The sequence below is a fragment of the Neomonachus schauinslandi genome, chromosome 1, assembly GCF_002201575.2.
Source record: "Neomonachus schauinslandi chromosome 1, ASM220157v2, whole genome shotgun sequence".
Classification (NCBI taxonomy): domain Eukaryota; kingdom Metazoa; phylum Chordata; class Mammalia; order Carnivora; family Phocidae; genus Neomonachus; species Neomonachus schauinslandi.
This window is the reverse complement of record NC_058403.1, coordinates 69,184,996-69,209,311: the sequence shown is the minus strand read 5'-3', so window position 1 is coordinate 69,209,311 and position 24,316 is coordinate 69,184,996. Positions and strand designations below refer to the sequence as shown.

The 24,316-nt window shown below is 35.3% G+C and overlaps 1 protein-coding gene across 3 annotated transcripts in view; it reads left to right on the top strand.

Moving 5' to 3' along the window:
* LRCH3 (leucine rich repeats and calponin homology domain containing 3) overlaps positions 1 to 24,316 on the top strand; it is a 118,792-nt gene that overhangs the window by 27,909 nt on the left and 66,567 nt on the right. For all 3 annotated transcript variants that reach the window (XM_044914343.1, XM_044914345.1, XM_021692383.2), the window contains exons 2-3: positions 21,627 to 21,771; positions 23,508 to 23,634. In XM_044914343.1, coding sequence (XP_044770278.1) covers positions 21,627 to 21,771; positions 23,508 to 23,634 — 272 coding nt within the window. The remainder of the gene's footprint in view (positions 1 to 21,626; positions 21,772 to 23,507; positions 23,635 to 24,316) is intronic.

The window sequence follows — 24,316 nt, the reverse complement described above, 5'->3', positions numbered from 1 at the left end:
GGGGTGCATACATCTTTTCAAATTACACTGTTTTCATTTTCTTTGGATACTCAGTCGTGGAATTATTGGACTGTATGGTATTTCTATTTTTAATTTTTTGAGGAACCTCCATACTGTTATCCACAGTGGCTGCACCAGTTTGCATTCCCACCAACATGCACAAGGGTTCCTTTTTCTCCACATCCTCACCAACACTTGTTTCTTGTGTTTTTATTTTAGCCATTCTGCCAGTTGTGGGGTGATATCGTATTGTCATTGATTTGCATTTCCCTGATGATCTGTGCTGTTAAGCATCTTTTCCTGTATCTATTGGCCAAGATCCTCAATTTGATTTCACAATTATATTATGAAGAAATCATTTCTGGAAAACCAATTAAAATTATAAAGAAGGTAATGATAATACATTTAGCCAAGATAGAAATTCTGCATACTTTTCAGAGAGAGGGTTTTACATTAATGTTGTTCTAAACAAATGCTTATTTCTTGCAGTTACAATAAATTTAGATCAAGCATTTAAAAACCAGGGTGGGGCGGGGGTAGGAGGCAAATATATGTTTAAATTAAATACTATACCAGAAGATTTAATACCGTTATGAAAGAAGGCTGATGATACAATCTCAAGTACTGGACAGAAATTAATCCTTTAACAGTAAATTATAAATTCAAAATTGAAATTCTTTCATTACACTGAAATTGTAAAAAAATTTTACATAAAATAGTCTGAGGTGAGAGTTAAATATTTTCGTTTTATGGCATTGTTGAGGATATAACATACCCTATAAGACATTTCAGTGAAATTAGTGTAAATATGGGACTTGAAAGTAGGTTTAAACATTTCATTAGAAATAAATCAAACCCTGTGCACCTAAATATATTACCAATTATTGGAAATTCTTCCCTTTCTTACCTGTACTACTAACAAGATACTGGTATTAGTATTTTAGATGAAAGTATACCATAAACAGAGCAAAGGACACAGACTCTGTAGGTTAGAAATGTTCTGGCTTATGCTAAGAAAAAGACAGTATCAGTAACAACAAAAGCCTTTTTTAAAATTTTTTATTTATTTGAGAGAGAGAGTGAGCATGAGTGGGGGGAGGGGCAGAGGAAGAGGGAGAGGGACAAGCAGACTCCCCACTGAGCAGGGAGCCCCATGGAGGGCTCGATTCGGGGGCCTGATCCCAGGACCCTGAGATCATGACCACAGCCAAAGTCAGACACTTAACCGACTGAGCCATCCAGGTGCCCCACAAAAGCCTTTTTTTTAAGCAGACATGCAACCGCAGATTTCTCAGTCTAGGACTCTTGGTCAGTCTTTATAACCAAAAAATATGCATTAGCCTTTAATGAAAAGGAATATGTAGAAATCCTTAGGTTTCTATATTTTACTTTTTCGGATGTACATGTGCAAGTCATGTACTAATATTAATAGTCACAGAAATTTTAAAATGGGAAGACAAGTTGCCTCTGTTTTTCTGGTAATATCTTACTCTGTTAAAAAGATTTTTTTTTTTAAAGATTTTTATTTATTTATTTGACAAAGAGAGACACAGTGAGAGAGGGAACACAAGCAGGGGGAGTGGGAGAGAGAGAAGCAGGCTCCCTGCGGAGCAGGGAGCCTGATGCGGGGCTCGATCCCAGGACCCTGGGATCATGACCTGAGCCGAAGGCAGACGCTTAACGACTGAGCCACCCAGGCGCCCCTGTTAAAAAGATTTGACAGCAGGTTCATTTAATCTGATGATCTTAATTTCAACAAATACCTATTAGCAACAAATTGAATCTCATTGTAGAGAAATTTTTTATAGTATCATGACCAGATTTTCTAATCATAGCAAAAGTCACAGTGAAGTAGCCCAGACTTGCTGCCATTAATTTGTTGTGATGAGATTGTAATAAATTTGTTCAAAGCATTCATAAAGTTCTAACTTCCAAGGTGCTGTTAAACATAAAACTATGTCATTGTATCATTTAAAAATATGACTGTTTTGATCATAAGATACACTTTTTATTTTCCAACTGGTTAAAACTAAGACCTGCCACATAATGAGGCACAGTTTGGTATCCCTGTAAATACTGCTGCATGAAATTAAAACAAGGAAAATAAATTGTGATAAATTGATAGCTTTCATAGAAAAATAGATATTCCCTGAATTTGTCATATCAAGTGGTCATCATTCAGTATGAATTCCAATATTACAAGTAAAATAAGACATTAATGGATTTTCTCTAATTCCCTGTTTCTGATACTCTGCTTCAAAAACTTGATTATCAGCATTTCCATCATTGAATTCCTGGGTCCTTCTAGTTCAAGTTGTTTTTGACTTTTTGGGGTTATGAATTACAGGGACTGGATCTTGTTAAAGTATTTGCTTCACTCAAAAGTCAAATAGGCTCAATGGCACTTTCTCTTGGAACGTGCCTCTCTCATTTTTTCCCCCCTTTTATCTCAGGAATGACACCATAGTCATGGAGTCTGAATTTTTAAACTCTAATGCAGAACACTTAAAATTAGCATCGGATTTTGAAAAATTTTCAGCCCTTGACATTTTTGCTACATACCCTATACATTTCCCATTCTTTTTTTCCTCTAAGGAATTGAGATTTCTTCATGGCCCTTCCTTTCTGAAAAGGAATAGTAATCTTAGAAGAGGCCATTTATCTTTTCTTTCTGCCTCTCCAGCTACTGGACAGTGGTCAAAGTCCTGACTCGACTCCTTTGACATCACACCAGGGGAAGGTGGAGGGTGCCTCATTACTGCTGGGTAGAGGTGGAAATCCAGGTTCCCTATGTGGTCTCCACTGACTCTACGTGGTGGGGGGAGGAGGGCGTGATCTTCTGGCAGGCATAAGGTCCCAGCTCCCTACCTGGCCTTTGACCACACCAGTGGAGACTGGGGAGCCACAGAAATGCTGAGTTACCTAGGCCTGCAAGGGTGGAAATTCAGAGTTTAGGCTCTCTACTCAGCCTTTTTCAGCATGGGTGGGGGTGAGGCCACAATTTTTTCTGAGGTATTTGGCTGGAGTCGGGCAGTAATTGTTTGATTTGCCCCTTTCATGGTCCTTTGGCTAGAGAGAGCAGGCTTTTGTTGGGACCTTTATTTTTCTTCTTGTTTTTTGGGTCTCTGCCCATGGGTGTTTCTGGGTTGCCAACTTGGAGACATCAACTCCAAGTCTAGGATAAATGAAGCAAAAAGAAAACCCAGGGAACTGATCACTATGTTGTCCTGAAGTCCCTAGTTGTCTTCTTTTAATCCTCTAGTCTTCTTATGTTTGTGTTAGATACAATGGCTAGGGTTTTTACTTGCACTTAGCAGGAGGAATAGGGGAAAATATATCTGTTCTGTCTTCCTGGAAGCAGAAATCTACTTGGCATTTAAAATTGTATAAATTTACTACCTTTGATAAAAAATTAAAATTAAAAACAATTTAAAAAAGAAAACCCATGAATTATGTACAAATATTGTGATTTTAGAATGAAAAACATTAGAAAATATTCTCATTTCTGACCTCACTGGGTTACATAATTTTACTAATAACTAAAATAAAATTATTTTTATTGCATTCTCTCTCAACAGAATTTTCATGGGAATGACATAGTAGTTGAAAACATAAAGGAAAGGGGTGCCTGGGTGGCTCAGTCATTAAGCGTCTGCATTCAGCCTCAGGATTCTGGGATCAAGCCCCACATCGGGCTCCCTGCTCAGCGGGAAGCCTGCTTCTCCCTCTCCCACTCCCCCTGCTTGTGTTCCCTCTCTTGCTGTCTCTCTCTCTCTGTCAAATAAATAAATAAAATCTTTAAAAAAACAAAAAGAAAGAAAGAAGGAAAACATAAAAGAAATACCTAAGTATAGGGTGTTTTTTAATGTGGCAGATTTAAAGAGAAGTTTCAAAAGTGTAACAAACTTTTATCAGGTATCCCAGTATCTTCGATTCATGAGCAACTGTGTATGGCCTTTCTCCTTGGTATTTGTTAGCCTGTGGGAAGCACCATGAACAGTATCATTGTGGTTTGTTAAATAGTTATCAAATCACATTTAAAATTAATACTTTTACATAATTCTTTAGGGACTTGAACTTTTTATTTCCTCTTGAATGTGTATTTTAGAATTTTTTTATAGTTTGTATTTACTGTTTCTTTATATGTTAAAGGATATTATTATTATATCCTGTTAAAATTTACATTGTTCAGTGTTAAAAATCTCTTTACAGAGAGTATCTGTCATAATCTCGGTCCTTTTTAACATTCATAACAGTGACTGTTCTCATAGAAAGTGATAGTACTGTATATGTGGGTATTGCATAATGGGCTTTATCTGGTAAGGATGATGTCATTGCGTGGGATGGCCTGAAGGAATTATTAAAAGAACATAGGACTTTTGACTGCTAACATTTTTAAATAAATACCATACTGTTGAAAACATTAATTTGTGTTTGGTCTAGAATGAACCTAGGTTTTCCTGGCTTGGCTCTAGAGATTTAAAGAAAGAAATTCTGTCATAATTACATAACTGAATACATTGAGATATTGGACATTTTTCTCTCTGGGAAAGAGAAGTGGAATTAAGAAGGAAAGAAGTTAATAAACAACTGACATTCCTTGTTACAGTTGTGAGACTAACTTGAGATTTGATGTCCAAAGATATTTGGAATTTTTGTTTCTGTCATTTCTGTATTATTTAGTTTATTGCTGAGGTGTAAGATATTATTAGAAAAATTCATAATTTTATAAAGAGATTTTTAAGGTACGTATCACTAAATAGAGGCAGATTACATTGATTTTGTTACTTTGAGTACTACACATTCAATTTGTTTTTAGTGTGGTAAGATATATGTAACATAAAATTATTACCATCTTAACTATTTTTTTAAAAAAGTACAGTTAAGTACATTCACATTGTTTTGCAACCATCACCACTATAGCTACCTCTAGAACTTTTTCATCTTCCCAAACTGAAACTGTATCTATTAAAGTTACTTACCTCCTCCTCCCAGCCCCTGGTAACCACCCTCCTTTTCTGTCTCTATGAATTTGACTATTCTGGGGACCTCATATAAGTGAAATCATACACTATTTTGCCTTTTGTGTCTAGCCTGTTTCACTTAGCACATATTTTCAAGGTTCATTTACGTTGTAGCATGTATCAGAATTTCAGTCCTCTTTAATGCTGAGTATTATTCTATTGTACGCATTTTACTACATTTTGTTTCTTCATTCATCTTTAATGGACATTTAGGTTGTTTCTACCTTTTATCTATTGTGAATAAAGCTGATACAAATATTGGTGTGCAAATACCTGCTTTCAGTTCTTTGGGGTATATACTCAGAAATGTAATTGCTAGGTAATTTCATGTTTAATTTTTTGAAGAATCACCATACTGTTTATAGGAGCTGTACCATTTTACATTCTTACTAGCAAGAACAAGGGTTCCAGTTAACCCCATCCTCATCAATACTTGTTATTTTCTGGCTTTTAAAAAAAAATAATAGCCATCCTAACTGATGTGAAGTGGAATCTCATTTTGGTTTTGATTTGCATTTCTTTAATGATTAGTGATGTTGACTGTCTTTTCGTGTGCTTATTGGCTGTTTGTGTATCTTCTGTTCAGGTCCTTTGCCTAATTTTTTATTTATTTTTTTAATTTTTTAAATTTTTTTTTTTTAAAGATTTTATTTATTTATTTGAGAGAGAGAGAATGAGAGACAGAGAGCACAAGAGGGAAGAGGGCAGAGGGAGAAGCAGACCCCCTGCTGAGCAGGGAGCCTGATGCGGGACTCGATCCCGGGACTCCAGGATCACGACCTGAGCTGAAGGCAGTCGCTTAACCAACTGAGCCACCCAGGCGCCCTTGCCTAATTTTTTAATTGGGTTGTTGTTATTGTTGAGTTTTAGGATTTTTTTTTTTAAAGATTTTATTTATTCATTTGAGAGAGAGAGAATGAGAGACAGAGAGCATGAGAGGGAGGAGGGTCAGAGGGAGAAGCAGACTCCCTGCCGAGCAGGGAGCCCGATGCGGGACTCGATCCCGGGACTCCAGGATCATGACCTGAGCCGAAGGCAGTCGCTTAACCAACTGAGCCACCCAGGCGCCCGAGTTTTAGGATTTTTTTATAATATATCTTGAATATTAATCTCTTATCAGATAACCCATTTTATTTTTAAATCATGTTGCAGAGGGTTGGTGGTGATGTGGTTGTAATCTGACCTAGTCTGTAGGTATGTTTCCTACATTTCCTCTACTAAGGATCCTTTCTTATGAATCCCTTTATAGAGCCCACATTTTAAAAATTAACTACCTACCAAATATTCTTTTTATTTAGAAATGATTAGTTTTTAAGTTTTTAATAAAAAACAAAATAGCTAAGTAGAGATTTGTTCAGCATGAAATATCCAATGTTAGCATACTGAGTTAACTTTTTTCTAGCAATTAAAATTGACCTTAATAAGTCAAGTATTGTGTTAGATGTGAAAGACACAAAGCTTTTGGTCTCAAAGAACTTAAAATCTAATGAAGAATTAACAATACCACGTGATAATTACTATGGTGGGGTAATAGAAACAGTGATGGAATCCTTTGAGTGCCTAGACAAGTCAAGGGAAGTATAATGAAATTATGTTTGAGATGGCTCTTGAAGGAGGGACGGGAGTTACCAGGGTGTAGAGACTGATGAGAGCCTGAAGTTCAGTGATACTTCCTTTGAGAGGGTCCTTAGGGTTAAGAATCACTGGTCTATATGACTCTGGAAACCAAGGAGGGAGGGAGAGCCAGCCCCTGTGAATGAGAGGAATTAAGAACATTGTGAACTAATAAGCAAACACCCTAAAAATGTCTTACTGTATGTGTGTGTGCTAATAAGCAGTACACAATGGCCAAAGCATCTATTTTTTTTAAAAAGATTTTAGTTATTTGAGAGAGAGGGAGAGAGAGAACATGAGCAGACGGGAGAGACAGAGAAAGAGGGAGAAGCAGGCTCCCCACTGAGCAGGGAGCCCCACACGGGGCTCGACCCCAGGGTCCCAGGATGATGACCTGAGTGGAAGGCAGACACTTAACCAACTGAGCCACCCAGGCACCCCTTGTTTTCCCTGTGTGCTTTAGGTAACCTGTTCATGCATAAGAGCTAGAAACACTTGAAAAAATTCTTTATAGAACTGATTAAGTTCAGGCTGATCTGTCTTGATATGAAAAACTTAAGTTTAAATTCAAGATATTTGTATTAATTGATTCAACTGAATTAGCTTACTTTGGTTGTAATTCAGATAGGTCGCTCCTTTTAACAGATATGCCACCACATGATTTCTTCTGATAGCTTACATGAAAATAGGGAGAAGAACAGAGGGTCAGAAGAGAGAGTGAATTAGATCTGGTGGGTCAAAGGAAGGGATCCCAGGTGGCTTAGTATAGAAGTCGGACCCTGGTCTGAGAAAAAAGGTGGTGTCTGGCTTTGGGCTGCTCTAGGAAGTGTCCTCTGTGGAGAATGGCAATGGTAACAGTTTGAAAGAAGGGGCAAAACTGAGCAGATTCCTAAGAGCAGAGAAAGAATTTGTTGAATTCAACATTTGAAAAACCACTTAGATGTTTATAATTGTTTTCTTTAAGAGATTTAAGTTATTATTAACAAGTTTTTGTGTTATAAAGAATTAGGGATTTTTCTTTTTTTGTTACCTTATCAGAAGTGAGCAATAAATACTATGTTAGTAAAATAATTATGTTCTTTTTTCTGGATCTTGTGACTTTCACAGTCTCAAGCTTTCTCATTTCACAGAAATGGAAAGTTACAAATTAGCTGGGAGGAAAATAAATGTTTCATAAAAAACTTCTTTCAGGTTTAAGGAACCATACTGCTGTAGGTCTTTGGGCTCAAGTTTGTCCCCAGAAAGTAGGACTCAAACACTTCTAAGTCATATGATCATAAAGTTCTTAAATAGATAATGGAAAAGACAGACTTGGGAAAAAGTACCTCTTAGCATGCTTCTTACCTGCAAAAAAAGGTAAAATAATTGAAAGCATCTCACTGAAAGTGTTAGAGTAAGAGAGTCTGAGATGTTCTAGAGATTAAGATGGTGATGGTAGAATTAGGACTAAAATCTAACTATATTATATATCTCATTTAAAGATTTTATTTATGTCTCATTTAAGATAATAGTGTTTCTCTAAATTTTATTGTTTCTGGGTATGGTTTTGAAAACTTTTATTGGCAAAGTATGTGATAAACAATATTTCAAGATGAAAGCAAATACAGTCGGTCCTTGAACAACATGAGGGTTAGGGGAACTGACCCGCAACACAGTTGAAAATCCATGTCTTAACTTTTTTTCCATGTCTAACTTCTGACCCCCAAGATATAACTACTAATCCTCTACAGTTGATGAAAGCCTTACTGATGAAACATAAAGTCCATAACACATATTTTATATGTTATGTGTATTATATATGTATTCTTACAATAAATCTAGAGAAAACGTTAAAACTATAAGAGAAAATACATTTACAGCCCTGTATTAAAAAAAAATCTCCACATAAGTGGACCCACACAGTTCAAACCCATGTTGTTCAAGGGTCATCTGTATTATAAAAATTCAGTCACAGTTAAGCATGGTCTTTATGGACTAAAGAATTGAGTTTGTTTTCTAATATAATGTGAAACGGGAATCCATTCTAGGCAGAAATTCTTGTTCTTTCCTATGTGAGCAAAAAGAATCTTTGAAGTTGGTTGATGTTTTTTGCTTTCTCTATATTATTTGAAAAGGAAAAATGTGTAATATATTTGAATGATATCTAAAAATAACGGAGGGAAATTAGAAAATTACAGGAATATGTATGTATATGTTGTAAATATATGTACACCCTTTCTCATTAAGATTTAATAATACTTATCTTTGTTATATATTTCTTTTTTTTTTTTTTAAGATTTTATTTATTTATTTGACACAGAGAGAGAGCACAAGCAGGGGAAGTGGCAGGGAGAGGGAGAAGTAGGCTCCCTGCTGGGCAGAGAGCCTGATGTGAGACACGATCCCAGAACCCTGTGGTCATGCCCTGAGCCAAAGGCAGATGCTTAACCGACTGAGCCACCCAGGCGCCCCCTGTTATCATATATTTCTTAACTCTAACATGTTTCACTACAGATAGCCACATGTATTTATGGTGATTTAAACCCATTAGGTATACCCTTTCTGCCTATCAAATTATGGCAGGTTCTGGTTTCTTTAATTGTACCCTTTTCTCCAGCCTTCAGTAGCATTTTTTTCACTGCCCTCTAGGCATCACTAACAGTCTCTGTGAGGCCCCTTAGGGCCACTACCTGATGCCTTCTTTTAAGCCAATGCCAGATGTTTTAAGTTTTTGTCAGAGCAGCACTTCAATTCCAGGTACCAATTTCTGTTTTGCTTGGTTATGGCTGTGTAACGGACCATCATAAAGCTTGGTGGCTTACCAAAAAAACCCAACAACCATTTATTCTGAAACTTTCCTAGGGGTTGGCGGCTTTCCCTTCTGTCTCCTACCCCCATCCTCCAAATCTAACTTGCCACAGAAGTTTCTGTTACACAAGGTTGAGAGAGAAATAGCTAATTCCAGAACTGGGACATGGAAGGTTGCAAGATAAACCTGGAACATCTTGTTGTGCTAGAATATGAAGAAATTCTCAAAAAAATGAAGATGGCATACCAAAAAGATACAGGAGTTCTCATAATCAAATCTGGATCATAATGGATTATAAGCCTTTGAATAAAAATGAAAATCCAAGTCCATGTAGAAAATAGGACTATAAATCAATGTGCTAGTAATTTTTATAAATAGGAAGAAGGGGACTATCATAAATTAGAAACACTTTGTATTTCAAAATGGAACAAAGATCCAGTGTTATTATTTTATATACCTAAAGCACTCTTTTACAGTTGTAACCTATTTCAACTTTTTTTTAAATTATGAAATATTTGGGGTGCCTGGGTATCAGACTCTTGATTTCGGCTCAGGTCATGATCTCAGGGTCCTGGGATTGAGCCCCACAGTGGGCTCCACAGTCAGCTGGGAGTCTGCTTGAGAATTTCTCTCCCTCTCCCTTTGCCTCTCCCCCTGCTCTCTCTCTCTCTCAAAGAAATAAATCTAAAATATTTATCTATAGTTTGATACACATAATAGTTTTTCCCTGAATAGTTGAATTTGATTCATTTTATGTAAGTACTTGCTTAGAAATAAATTATTTTCAATCCAGGTTATGTGATACTTCTTAAAACAGCAAAAAAAAATCATAAAGATAAAATTGTGATTTGGTATTTTTTCACTATGTTAGTTATGTTACAGTCTTACTGTAGCTGAAGCTCTCTATAGATAAGGGAGGACAGGATTTTTACTCATTTCTGAGTCGACAGTTTTTGTTTTATCCATTTATTTGCTCATTTTTTGAATGAATATTTTATTGAGCACCCTACTATGTGCAATGGCACTACTAATTGCCAAGTGTACAGAGTTGAACAAAGCATAGTCCCTACCTTTATAACATAAGAGACTCATTAGATATTTGCTGTATGAATCTAGATTTTTATACACCCCCTCCATTAATATTAAGGATGCTTTTTACAGTTTTTTAGGCTTTTTTCTTTAACATATTATTTTAAAACTTAACAGTATCTCTGAGGTGAATTTGACATTGAGGGTAAGATTTTTGTAAATGTGGAAAATAATTAGGCATTTTATTGCAAATGAAATGCCCTAGAATATTTTTTATTGAAACATTTATTTAGTTATTTTAGTTAATTGAGACTTTCATGATTTATCCCTTAACCAGAAATTTTCTCATATTTTTATCAGGCCAAAATAGGCTTTTCATGCTTTGCTCAACTGAATAATACATCCAAGGGCTGTGCCAAAGAGTGGTATAGTTGTTGGTTCACGTTAGAAGAAAAGATAATGGCTGGTGAAAGACCAAGGCCATATTCAGGATATGATACATAGAAGTAACAATAGCTTTATTGCAAAGTTGTTTATTATCCAGTTTGTGGCTTTTCACAGTACTTGGCAAACCTCAGTTGAGTGTGCAGTCTAGAAAACAACCTAGGATTGACTACACAGACACAGAGATGGAAATTTAGGAGGTTTGTGTGACAATAACTAGTCTTACGAGTATGTGTGAAATCAAAAGCTTAGTCTAGTAACACAAAGATACGCTAACCTTTGTGCTTCTTTAATCTCACTGGAAGATAAGGAAGTTGTTTTAAACATTTTAATGTAAATCATTAAGTAAATGTTTTTTGCATTTTTGCGTTTTGGAAGTATGGTATACTGAATGCTATATTGCTTCTTTTTGGTGACCAAAGATCATAAATTATTGTATTGTACTCTGCTATATTTTATTATCTAGTACAATTCCATATAATTTGGGGAGTTTTGTTTTTTGTTTTTGTTGTGTTGCTCTCAACCGTAGAAAGCTGGCTTTATGTGTGCCTCTTTGCGTTTTATAGTTTATGAAGTAATTTTCCATGCATTGTTTTATTTGATTCTTAGATTAGGCAGTGACAAAGGAGATAAAGAGAAATGAATGGGTTCAAGATACATTTGGACCAGTAAACTGAGAGTATTTGTTGATAGGATTAGATTGGACAAATGAGAAAGGATGATTCCAGAATTCTGTCTTAAGTAACTGGATAGACATTTCCATCATGAGATAGAAAATACTGGAAAAGTGGTATATTTGCAAATTTCTTTGGCATTAGTGTGTAAAAATAGTTCTCAAAGCTAGGAAGTCTTTTTTCCCCTCTACAGAAAAACATGAGGTAATTTTAAGCATTAGGTTTATATATAGGACTCAGGACACTGCCTATAAATGAGAATTTCCTACACTAGTTAGTCACTAAGTCAAATGTAGGTAAATTCTGTAACCGTATTTTGCTAGTTTGAACTTGAGAAAAAAATTAAACTATCAGTCTTTGGTCTAGCTGAGCACTTTACTATTTTGAACATAATTGAGATTCCAGTAGTAAAGAAGAAAAGAGCATAGATAATAAAAGGGCTACATCTCTCAGAAATAACATGACCCTTTTAAAAATCCAAATACATTGGATAATTATGTTAAATATAGAGTGTTTTGGTTAAAAGATAAAGATTGTCAAGCAATAAAAAGAAAGCAAAATCTATGTGCTGTTTATAAAAAACACATTCAAAATGTAATGATCCAGAAGTTGTGAAATTAAAGACTAGAGAAAGATATTCTATAGCTGTATTAACTATATTAGTTTCCTGTGCTGTATAACAAACCACCACAAACTTAGCAGCTTAAAGAACTTAATGGTTTCTTTGGATCAGGTGTTCAGGCACAGCTTAGCTAGGTCTGCAGCAGGGCTTCAATCAAGGTGTTGACCAGGGCTGAGTTCTCATCTAGAGGCTTGACTGGGGAAGGGTCTGCTTCCAGGCTCCTTCAGGTTGTTGGCAGAATTTATTTCCTTTCAATGGTAGAATTCATGGTAGCTTGCTTCTTTAAAGCTGCAACAGAGAGAGACAGACAGATATAGCCACAGGAATGATATCACATCTCCTTTGCAATCTTCTGTTGGTTAAAGGCAAATCTAACCAATAGAAGTACAGTTGATTTTTAACAATATGGGTTTGAACCACATGGGTCCACTTATATGAAGATTTTTTTATAGTATGGTACTATAAATGTATTTTCCTTATGATTTTCTTAATATTTTCTTTAGCTTACTTTATTGTAAGAATACACTATATAATACATATAACATACAAAATAGATGTTAATTGACTGTGTCTGCTGTTGGTAAGGCTTCTGATCAACAGTAAGCTATTAGGAGTTAAGTTTGGGGGGAGTCAAAAGTTATACCCAGTCTTTAACTGTGTGGGGGGTTGGCACTCTTAACTCTCCCACATTGTTCAAGGGTCAAATGTATATTGGTTACTTATGAAGTCCCACCCACACTCAATTGGAGGGGGTGTTATACAAGGGCATGAACATGGATCATGGGAGTCACATTAAAATCAGTCCACCAGGGCGCCTGAGTGGCTCAGTCGTTAAGCGTCTGCCTTCAGCTCAGGTCATGATCCCAGAGTCCTGGGATCGAGTCCCACATCGGGCTCCCTGCTCGGCGGGAAGCCTGCTTCTCCCTCTCCCACTCCCCCTGCTTGTGTTCCCTCTCTCGCTGTGTCTCTCTCTGTCAAATAAATAAATAAAATCTTTAAAAAAAAAAAAAAATCAGTCCACCAGACCAACCAAAGGAAGAGATTTCAAAGCAAAGAACAGTACTAGGAATAAAAGAGGTAACTTAAGAATTATAAAAATTAGATTTACTAGAAAGATTTAATAATTTAAAATTTTGTAGTAATGTAATAACAAAATCCCAAAATATATAAAGAAGAGGTTAAAGAATTACAGAGAGAAATAGACAAGACAGCAATAGCAATAGTAACAGAAGACTATAATATACCCCTTTGAGCAGTTAATACAAAAAAACTGACCAAAAAAAGTAAAGATGAGCCTGAACAATGCAGTCAAACAGATAGGACCTAGTAGACATAACTAGAACATTGTGTCCAATGTAGAATGCACATTCTTTTCAGACTCACACAGACTATTTATATAAATGGGCCATATGCTGATCCATAAAGAAAATGCAGAAAAATATCAAAGGATTGAAATAACAAAGAGTATTCTTTTACCCTAACGAAGTTGTTAGAAATCAACAAAAAGGTAATTAGAGTATCTTTAAATGTTCAAAAATTAAAGAATACATTTCTGACAGAATGAGACAAGAAATCATAATGGAAATTAGAAAATATTTCTAATCTAATATACTTAAAAAATATATATTCTCGAGATTCAGCTAAAGCAGCACTTGAAGGGAATTTTATAGCTTTAAATATGTATATTTGAGAAGAACGGTCTAAAAATTAATAGGCTAAGCATCCATCTCAATAAATTAGGAAAAGAATAACACAATCCCTCCTCCAAATAAAAAGATGATAAAGATAGAAACAAATTAACAACACAGGAATTATACAGTGAATAGGGATAACAAAGCCAAAGTTGATATTTTGAAAACACTAATGATATTTTCAAATCATTGATGAGATTGATCAAGAAAGAAGGTACAAAATTCAAAGTCAGAAGGAAAATAGAAGGCATCCCTTCAGATGCTATAGACATTAAGAAAAGAAAAGAAAAAAAGGATATTAGAAACAGCTTTTTGCTAATGAAATTGAAAGTTCTGATGAAAATAGCAAACTCCTAGACTCTAATAACTTAAAACTGATTCAGGAAGATTTATAAAACCTAAATATGGGGTGTCTGGGTGGCTCAGTCAGTTGGGTGTCCAACTCTTGATTTCATCTCAGGGTCCTGGGATTGAGCCCTAAGTCAGGCTCTGTGCTCAGCACAGTTTGCTTGTCCCTCTCCCTCTGCTCCTCTCCCTGCTCGTGCTCTCTCTCTCTCTCTAAAATAAATAAATAAAATCTTAAAAAAAATAAAAGATTTTTAAACCTAAATAATTTTATAAGTATTAATGACATTTAGTCAGTTGTGAAAAATCTTTGTTTTAAGGGAAATTCCAGGACCAGATGGCTTCATCGATGAATTCTAACAGGCTTTTTAAAAAGAAATAATTTGAGGGGTGCCTGGCCTGCTTGGTTGGGAGAGCATGTGACTCTTGATTTCAGGGTCATGAGTTTGAGCCCCATGTTGGGTGTAGAGATTACTTAAAAAAAAAAGAGAATTTAAAATTTATATAAGCTCTTTCAGTCAAGAGAAAAAAAGGGAATATCCCCAAATTAAATTTTATGAGACCAAACAACCTTGATATCAAATCTTGACAAAGTTAGTATGAGAAAGTAAATACTCCAGAGTATTCTTATGAGTAATTGTGATAATATATGCTAAAATCTTGAAACAAATATTAATGAAGTGAGTCCAGCTAATATAAAGGATAAAACATCATGACTAAATTGAGTTTATCTCAAGAATGCAAGATTTAATGTTAGAAAGTCAATTTAATTTCATAATAATAGCATAAAGTTTTAATGAGAAAGACAGAAATCAATTCTACACTAATGGAATAAAAGAACAGTGGAATAAAGGAGTAAAATTAATTCCATATTAATATAAGAAAAGATAAAAATCAATTCTACACTAATGGAATAAAAGAACAGTGGAATAAAGGAGTAAAATTAATTCTATATTAATATAAGAAAAGATAAAAATCAAAGAGGGCACGTATTGAATGGGGCACTGGGTGTTATACGCAAACAATGAATCATGGAACACTACATCAAAAACTAATGATGTAATGTATGATGATTAACATAACATAATAAAATTTTTAAAAAATCCTATGATCATCTCAATATGATTTCATCTCAATAGATGAAAAAAAGAGATTGATGAAAATTCAACATCTATTACTGATAAAAACTCTTAGTAAACTAGGACTAGAAAGGAATTTCAGAGACACCTGGGTGGTTCAGTCAGTTAAACGGCTGCCTTCAACTCAGGTCATGATCTCAGGGTCCTGGGATTGAGTCCCACATCCGGTTCCCTGCTCAGCCTGCTTCACCCTCTCCCTCTGCCTGCCACTCCCTCTGCTTGTGCACTCTCTCTCTCTCTCTCCCTGACAAATAATAAATCTTAAAAAAACAAAGGAATTTCATTAATCTGATAAGGAATATCTACAGAAAACCTTTGAAATTAGGAACAAGACAAAAATACCTTCTATTACCCCTTTTATTCAGCATTATACTGAAGAGCCTAGCCAACATTGTAAGGGAATTCAATAAGTAAGTAAGTAAATAAGTAAATAAGTAAGGATCAGAAAGAAAAAAACCCACAAGCTTTCGATATTCACATAACCATGTAATTATGGTTCTAGAACTATCCAAAAGACTCTACAGATAAATTACATCAATGAAAAAAAAGTTCATCAAGAATGCCAGATACAAAATCAATATATAAAAATCAATTTTATTTCTGTTAGTAACTAGTGGTTAGAAAATAAAACTAAAAATATATGTCATTTATAAAATAATCAGAACCGGGGATAAAGCAAGTAAACAATGTATAAAATCCTTTTGAGGAAAATTATAAAATTTTATTAATAGATAAATTAAAGGTGGCTTTTATTAATTAATGGAGATGTTCATGGATTGAAAGATTCAATATTGTAAAGGTGTTATTTCTTCTCAAGTTGATGTTTGATTCACTACAATCTCCAGCAAGTGTTTTCATGAAATTAAACAAGCCCATTCTAAAGTTTATAAGGAGAAGCAGAGGACCTGGAAAGCCAAGAAACACTTGAAGAACCAAGTGGTAGGAATACCTTAGCAGTTTAGGAACACATCACTCTGCTAGATGTCAAGAATTATTATAAAGCTATAGTAATTAAGATTGAGTAATATTGACATAAGGATGGACAAGTAGTGCAGTGTATTAGAGAGCCTTCAAATAGACCCGTACAAACAGACACCTGATATATGACAAAGGTGTTATTGACAAGTAATAGGAGGGAAGATGGTCTTTTCAATAGCTGTCACTGGGACAAGTGGGTATCCCTGTAGGAAAAATTGGAATTGGCCTCCTACTTCACATTATACTAGAAAAATCAATCCCTGGTATAGTAAATGTGACGGTCAAACTGTAAAACCTTTAGAAGAATATATCTTTATAAACTTGGAATAGGGAAGGTTTTCTTTTAAAACTGTAAAAACCACTAACCATAAAGGAAAAGATTAATAAAACATTTCACTGTATTAAAGACTGTCATCAAAGATACCAAAAGACTGTGAAACTTCAAACCACAGAGTGGGGGAAGATATTTGCAACACATATAATTGACACCAGATTCAAATTCACAATTTGTAAAGATGTCCAACAAGCCAAAAGACTTTACAAGAAAGGAAATCTATGGCCAATAAACACGAAAAGCTGTAGTACCTCATTGATAATAAAGGAAATGGAAATTAAAACCACAATGAAATACTACTGTGTGAAAATCTTTAAAACGTAATAAACATATTAAGACATCTCACAATAACAAGTATTGGCAAGGACGTGAAGCCACAAGAACTCTTTCACACCGCTGGTAGATGTGTAAATTGGTACAACCACTTTGGAAAACAGTGTGTCATTCTCTTGTGAAGTTGAAGATCCATATATCTTATTACATGGCATTTTCACTTCTAGATATTTATCTAGATTGATGTGTAATTGAAATGTTCATCAGTAGTAGAATAAGCAAATAAATTGTGGCATGTTTATATAGAAGAGAACTATGAAGGGCACCTGGGTGGCTCAGTTGGTTAAGCGACTGCCTTTGGCTCAGGTCATGGTCCCAGGGTCCTGGGATTGAGTCCCACATCGGGCTCCCCCTGCTCTGCGGGGAGCCTGCTTCTCTCTCTCCCTCTGCCTGCCACTCCCCCTGCTTGTGCTCTCTCTCTCTCTGTCAAATAAATAAAATCTTAAAAAAAAAAGAGAGAACTATGAAGACAGTGAAAATGAAGGAACTACTGCAGGATACAACTTACATGAAAACAGAAGGAAACTGATTCTCCCCTAAAATCTCCAGAAGGAATGTAGTAGCCCTGCCAGCACACCTTGATTTTACCCAATGAGACTTATTTCTGACTTCTGACCTCCAGAAATGTAAAATAATGGAATTGTGTTGTTTTAAGCCACTGAATTTGTGGTAATCTGTTACAGCAACAATAGGTAGCTAATACTAAAAATTATAAAGTGTTAAAACTATCAAGGAGATGATTATCACTAAAATCAGTAGATTGGTTTCTCTTTTGGAGGGAAGAGGTTATGATCAGGAAGAGCTACATTGGAGCTTCTAGGGTACTGGCAATATTTTATTTATTTGAATGCATATATGTTTTATGTAGTCTTCTGCACATACAAAGTTAGCGTCATTGCTTTTATTACCAGAAAAAGAGTTTTAAGAATAATACATACCCATAATTTTTTAAACTGAAGGTTATTTCTTAAAGGCTTTTTAAAATTTTATTTATTTATTTGTTTTAGAGAGAGAGAGAGCACGTGCGCGAACACACAAGTAGGGCTGGGGCAGAGGGGGAGAATCTTCAAGCAAACTCCCCGCTGAGCCTGGGCTGGATCTCACAACCCATGAGATCACGACTTGAACCAAAACCAAGAGCCGGATGCTTAACCAAGTGAGCCACCCAGGCGCCCCTAAAGGCTTTTTAAAATCACATTTCTTTGACTATGAAATTATTTCTTCCTGGAGGGAATATGACAAAAAATATTTTTTATAAACCACTAGTACTTTGCAGTATTTTCCGTAATATGATTAATGACCTAAATGACTCTTTTATGAATTTATAGCATGTAAAAAAATTACTCAGTTGACATAAGGAAGAAGCTACTTGTCTTCCCAAATTGAAATAAAAATACAATTTAAGTGGAAGAACTTATAAGAACCCTTAAAACTCTGGTTTCAAAAATAGATTATGCCTTAAATTTGCTAAATATTAAAAAATTAAGGAGTACCCATTTATTGAAATGCATCTAAGCCTAGTGTGTATCTTGCTGTTATTTTTTCCCTGTTTAGTATGGGGGTAAAAAAAATGATGGAAGCTATTTGTTTCATTTTTCTGGATTTTAAGTAATTTAAAGATTTATTTATTTGTGTGAAAGAGAGCACATGAGTGGGGAGTAGGAGGGGGGTAGAAGCCGACTCAGCAGACCCCCCTCACCCTCCCCACCCCACCCCTGCTGAGCTCAATCCCAGGACCTGACCTGAGCCAAAGGCAGATGCTTAACAGACTGAGCTTAAATCCTGTTTGTTTAAGGGATTAAGCATAATCCCTGCCTAAATTTAATTTGTTGCCTGGAGCTTTCATTTTGGAGGGTTAAATTTAAATAAGGAGCAGTTTGCAATGAATTTAATTTCTTTCATTTCTTCAACTTTTTTTTAAGTTTATGTATTTATTTAAGTAATCTCTACACCCAATGTGGGGCTAAAACTCATGACCCGGAGATCAAGAGTCACATGCTCCTCCAACTGAGCCAGCCAGGCATCCCTCATTTCTTCAACTTTTAAAATTATACTAGTAAAATTTAAATAGGAATTGATAAAAATAATTCTTGTTGTATTTAGTATGAAAGAAATTGTTTATAGTGTAATTCTATAGGGAATTTTTAGTCTTAAGTACTTGATGGTCTCTGTTAACCAGGGCTTTAACTTTTTCCTAATGAATACAATATGGGGAGGCATTTTGGCAAGATGGTGATCTGTTTCCCAACTTCAGTTACTAAGTACCAATTCAGAGTGAAACCAGCTCTGAGACTTGCAGGCTGGAGGGCCTAGAGGGAATATGTGAGTTTGGGAAATATACTGTGATCCAAATGAAAACAAGAGGCAAAATCCTATGGGGCAATTATCAAAATTTATAAGTTCTCAGAAAGAACTATGCCCCTGAGTGGAAGCTTACTTCCAATGCATTGTAGAGATTGCTTCTGCTGTTTTGGTGTTAACTGCCTTTCAAGGGACTCGAGCTTGGAGGATGAGGCAAGCCATGAATTGGCAAAGGAAAATAATTCATTTAAAGGAACGCCAGCAGACAGACAGATGAACAAGGATTGCATCTACAAGTGATTTCAGTGAAAGAGAACAGAAATAGAAACTGGAAGAGAGAGATGACAGATTTAACAGGCAAAACAAAATAAATTATCTTAGATTTTCAAGAGAAACAAAGAGACATGCTTCTAATCATGGTGTAAGAGAAAACAAAAAGCAGGGAGCTTTTTTATATATTAATTTGTGGAAAGGGTGATTATTGTTGAGACTCAAATTCCTGGTCTGGAACATTAAGTAGAAGAGTATACCAAAACGGGGCAGTGGGAGAGGGGGGATATATATATATATCCATCCATTGATAGATATATCCATATATATATGGAAGGAGAAAGAGCAAATGGAGGAGATACAACAACTAGAGATAGAATAGGCAAGCATTTCTCTGGTTTAGAGAAAGATTGAAAGAGCCTATTGAGTTCAGACCAGAGTGGTGAGGATGGTGGGGAGACAAAAAAACATGCTGTTTACAAAGGAAAAGTCACGTGCCAGACTACTCAATGTGACACTGGAAGCTAGACGGTAATAAAATAACATCTGCAGGTTCCTAAGAAAGGACCTGCGCCTATACCTAGCCAAGTATTATTCACATGTTATGGTGAAAACAAGATACTTGTGGATATGCAGTAATACAGGTCCTCCACTTAGGGGAAAAGTGCTCAGTAAATGATTCTCACCAAATAATTACCAACAAAGACTTTAAGATAGGGCATAAGAAGAGGGAAAACAGTGGTAAGCAAATGAATCTCACAGTATATTTAACTAGATCTAAATGGATAATGATGGAGTGACTTTATTTCAACACATTCCCTGGTCTTCTGCATTTCCTGAAAGTTTGCAGAAGCTTCATTAGACGCAGGTTCTGTTCCTCTGGCAAGACTGTAAGTGATGTTCTGTTCTTCCAGAGGGAGGCCTACAGTTTCTGATTATCTTATTGTAAAGACAGCTGTTAATACCCAATTCTAGATCCATTAATTCATTGAGGGTTGCAAAATGGTGACATTCTATCATTTTTCATTTATAGCTAGAACACTTATACAGAGACGCTTCTTTTCATCTGTTTGGTTATTCAGTGATACAGTTCATATAGGAAAGCCAAGTTAAATGTTTTCCCCTTACTTTATCAGTTTACAAGATAAAGAATTGGTTCTCTATCATCTTTTGGGAGGGAAGGGGGAGATGTCATTATAAACTAGTATAATTCAATATATGTGATACATTTGAGTCCTTTGCAATTATTATCTTTATTGAAGCTAAGATTGTCTCATCTTTGGCCAGTGGGAGCAAAAATGGTTCCTGACTCCTTTTGACATGACCCTGATAATCTTTGACAGTAAAGAAAGGGGCAGTATAATAGGGTGCCTAGGTGGCTCAGTTGGTTAAGCATCTGCCTTCAGTTCAGGTCATGATCCCGGGGTCCTGGGATAGAGCCCCGTGTCGAGCACCCAGCTCAGCAGGGAGTCTGCCTCTCCCTCTTCCTCTGACCCTCTCCCCTGCTCACACTCTTGCTTGTTCTCTGTCTCTCTCAAATGAATAAATAAAAAGTCTTTTAAAAAAAAAAGGAAAGAAAGAAAGGGGCAGGTTTTTGTTGTTGTTGTTGGGCTGGTTTTTGTTTTTGTTTTTTAGTTTTGCTTTGCTTTTTTAAAAACCTCAGAATGTTGTCTGTGCTTTTGGGAAGGTGGATTTTAGGATCCATTTGTTTCCTAGGGTATTTGATACTTAGTATGATCTTTGGTGTAATTGTAGAGAGATATGCCTTAGAATTTGTGTTACTTGCAAAAAATACTGGTTTTATTTTTTAAGTATATGTGAAGACTCAGAAAGAATCAGTATTTCCCAGCAAAAAGATGGAGAGGTGTATGTTAAAATGGTTTTTTCAACTGATTAATAAATATTTGAATGTTTACTCTGGACCATTCTTCACGATGGGAACTCTTGGGAATTCAGACAGTCATGAGACCTGCTTATTTACCTAACATTTCAATAAAATAAGTTCTAAGGATTGATCTTAAACTTTATTTTTTCTTTCAGATCTGTCACGAAATCGTCTCTCAGAAATTCCCATAGAAGCATGTCATTTCGTTTCTCTTGAGAATCTCAACTTATATCAAAATTGTATTCGGTATATACCAGAGGCAATTCTAAACCTACAGGCTCTGACATTCTTAAATATTAGGTAAGGATGTTGTTTCTTTTCTTTTTTTTTTTTTTTCCTAATTTTTAGTTTTATGTGGTATTTTCAGTTCTCTCTTCCCTTTCACTAAAATTTACATTATCTGTTCATATCTGCAGTATCTATACATCTTCTTAGGCTGAGTTAACAATATTTCCTATGTCATTCTAGTTTCTCCCTTTGTCTTTAGCTTTGCAATAATTAACAAACTGTAAGGGTCATGAGCCTGATAGGCTTGCAATAGTCTTGTAGCTATGATTCTCCAGTTACATTTTCAAATAAGTTTTATCAGAAGAGAATAGATCTGAAAGTACTTTCACTCTTGTGATTTTGTATTTTTGTGTACTAAGTTCTGAATGTGTAAATGCGTTTATTTAACTCCTTTCTATTTTTTCATATCTTGGAAGACTTCTTTCGCTATTTTTTTCATTATAAAAGTTATAAATGTTCACTGGAGAAAATGAGCAAATGTAGAAAAGTATAAAGAAAATTCATCAAAATGTTGTATCTGAGTTATAATTATAGGTGATGTTTTCCTTTTTCTCCAGGCTTTCAATCAAATTTTTAAATGAGTTTTTCCCCTTGGCATGAAATACTCTTTGGAAATATTTTTATATGTAAACATTTTATTGTGTACCATTTATATACTTCTAAAACTCGTTTTCCCTTTCAGATATTTAGTTTATTGCAGTTTTTTGCCATGATAAAAATAATACTGGCAGAGACTCTTGTATGTAAATGTTTATTTTTCTCTTTCCTTAAGGTAAATGTCTAAGAATAGAATTATTATTTTTTTAAGATTTTATTTATTTGAGAGAGAGAGTGCGACAGAGATAGAGAGAGCATAAGCGGGGAGGAGAGCTCGGAGAAGCAGTCTCCCTGCCTGGCAGGGAGCCCGATGCGGGGCTTGATCCCAGGACTCTGGGATCATGATCTGAGCCAAAGGCAGACATTTAACCGACTGAGCCACCCAGGCACCCTGGAATAGAATTATTATTGATTTAAAAAGTTTTAAAGGCTCATGATCTGTATTAGTCAAATCAGCAAAAGGTCTTGGAAATGGGGCCAATTGACCCTAGAGATTAAAAGGTTAAATCTGTATAAGTAAAATTTTAATTTATTTTTATCCTAATGATAGATGTGTACTTTTAGTACTGCTTTTGTATGTTTTTGTATAAATAAAAGATTCCACACCTATATTTCAGCTGATGTGACATATTTGAAATCACAGCCTGTCACTTGTTTTCCATAGAACCATATTTGGATCATTTATATACATTTGATTATAATGTATGTAATGATGAGGGAAGTAGATTACAACTACTTTTATGTTTATAAATCTTCTTTGGAAGACAAGGGGAGAGGATGAGAGTCATCTGCCGTATTTTTAAATCACTTTATACATAACATTAACTAATAAAATAATAATATGTTGTGTTTATATAGCACATCATTATTTACAAAGGAGTTTTATGGTATAGGGCCCTGTAGAATAGGTAGAGGAGGTATTAAAATCCTCAATTTACAGATGAGGAGTCTGTGTAAAAAGCAGATAATGCTGTGCTTAAAACCACAAAGGTGATAGGTCAGGAAATGGAGACTAGAATCCAAATCTAATACCCCATTTGTTCCTTCCAAGACTTAACGTTTGTCACTTTACTGAATATAGAATAGGAAAGGTGGAAATTTTTTTCTTGAGTGGTGGGTTCTGACTCTTCTTTTTCTACTTACCCATTTAGTCGGAACCAACTGTCAACATTACCAGTGCACTTGTGTAATTTACCATTGAAAGTCTTAATTGCTAGTAATAACAAATTGGTGTCACTTCCAGAAGAAATTGGACATCTTAGACATTTAACAGAACTTGTAAGTTAATGTTTTACTTTTTTACTGTTCCCACATGTATGTATATCCATAGTCATACCATGCTCTGTTCTGTGGTAAAGACCCATTATTAAGGTGTGTTTTTTAGTTTTTTTCCAAGTATGAATAGTGAAGTTTTGCTGTTGATCAGTACTGAAGTGCTTCAGCACAGAGTTAAAGAACTGAAAGTACAAGTCTAATTAGGCCCAGATGGACTGGGAGAGAGTCATTAGAATTAAATTTTAACCAATATTCAGTGATTTCTATGTTATTAAACTTGTGAGATATAAGTTAATAATGCATTTCAGTTTTTCAAGTTAAATCTTAATAGCATCAGTGTTCTGATTTTGGTTAGCCCCTATAGGGGAATGGGCACTGCAAAGATCAGGCTTTTTTTTTTTTTTTTGGCCTTACATGCTATCTCTAGCACCCCTCTCCCTCTCTAAAGTAAGCTATTCTTTATTACCTTATGTTTTCTGAGAAGCATAACTTTCATTTATTACTCCTTGTTACTCTTTAGTGCTTATGTTCTGGGCATGGGAATGGGACTTTTCCCATTTAATCACCACAGTAACCTTATGAATTAGGTATTATAATTATCATCATATTAAAGCTGAGGAAAGTGGCACTTAGATAGGTTAGGTAATTTGCCCAAGGTTCCATAACTGAAGTAGAATTTGAAACC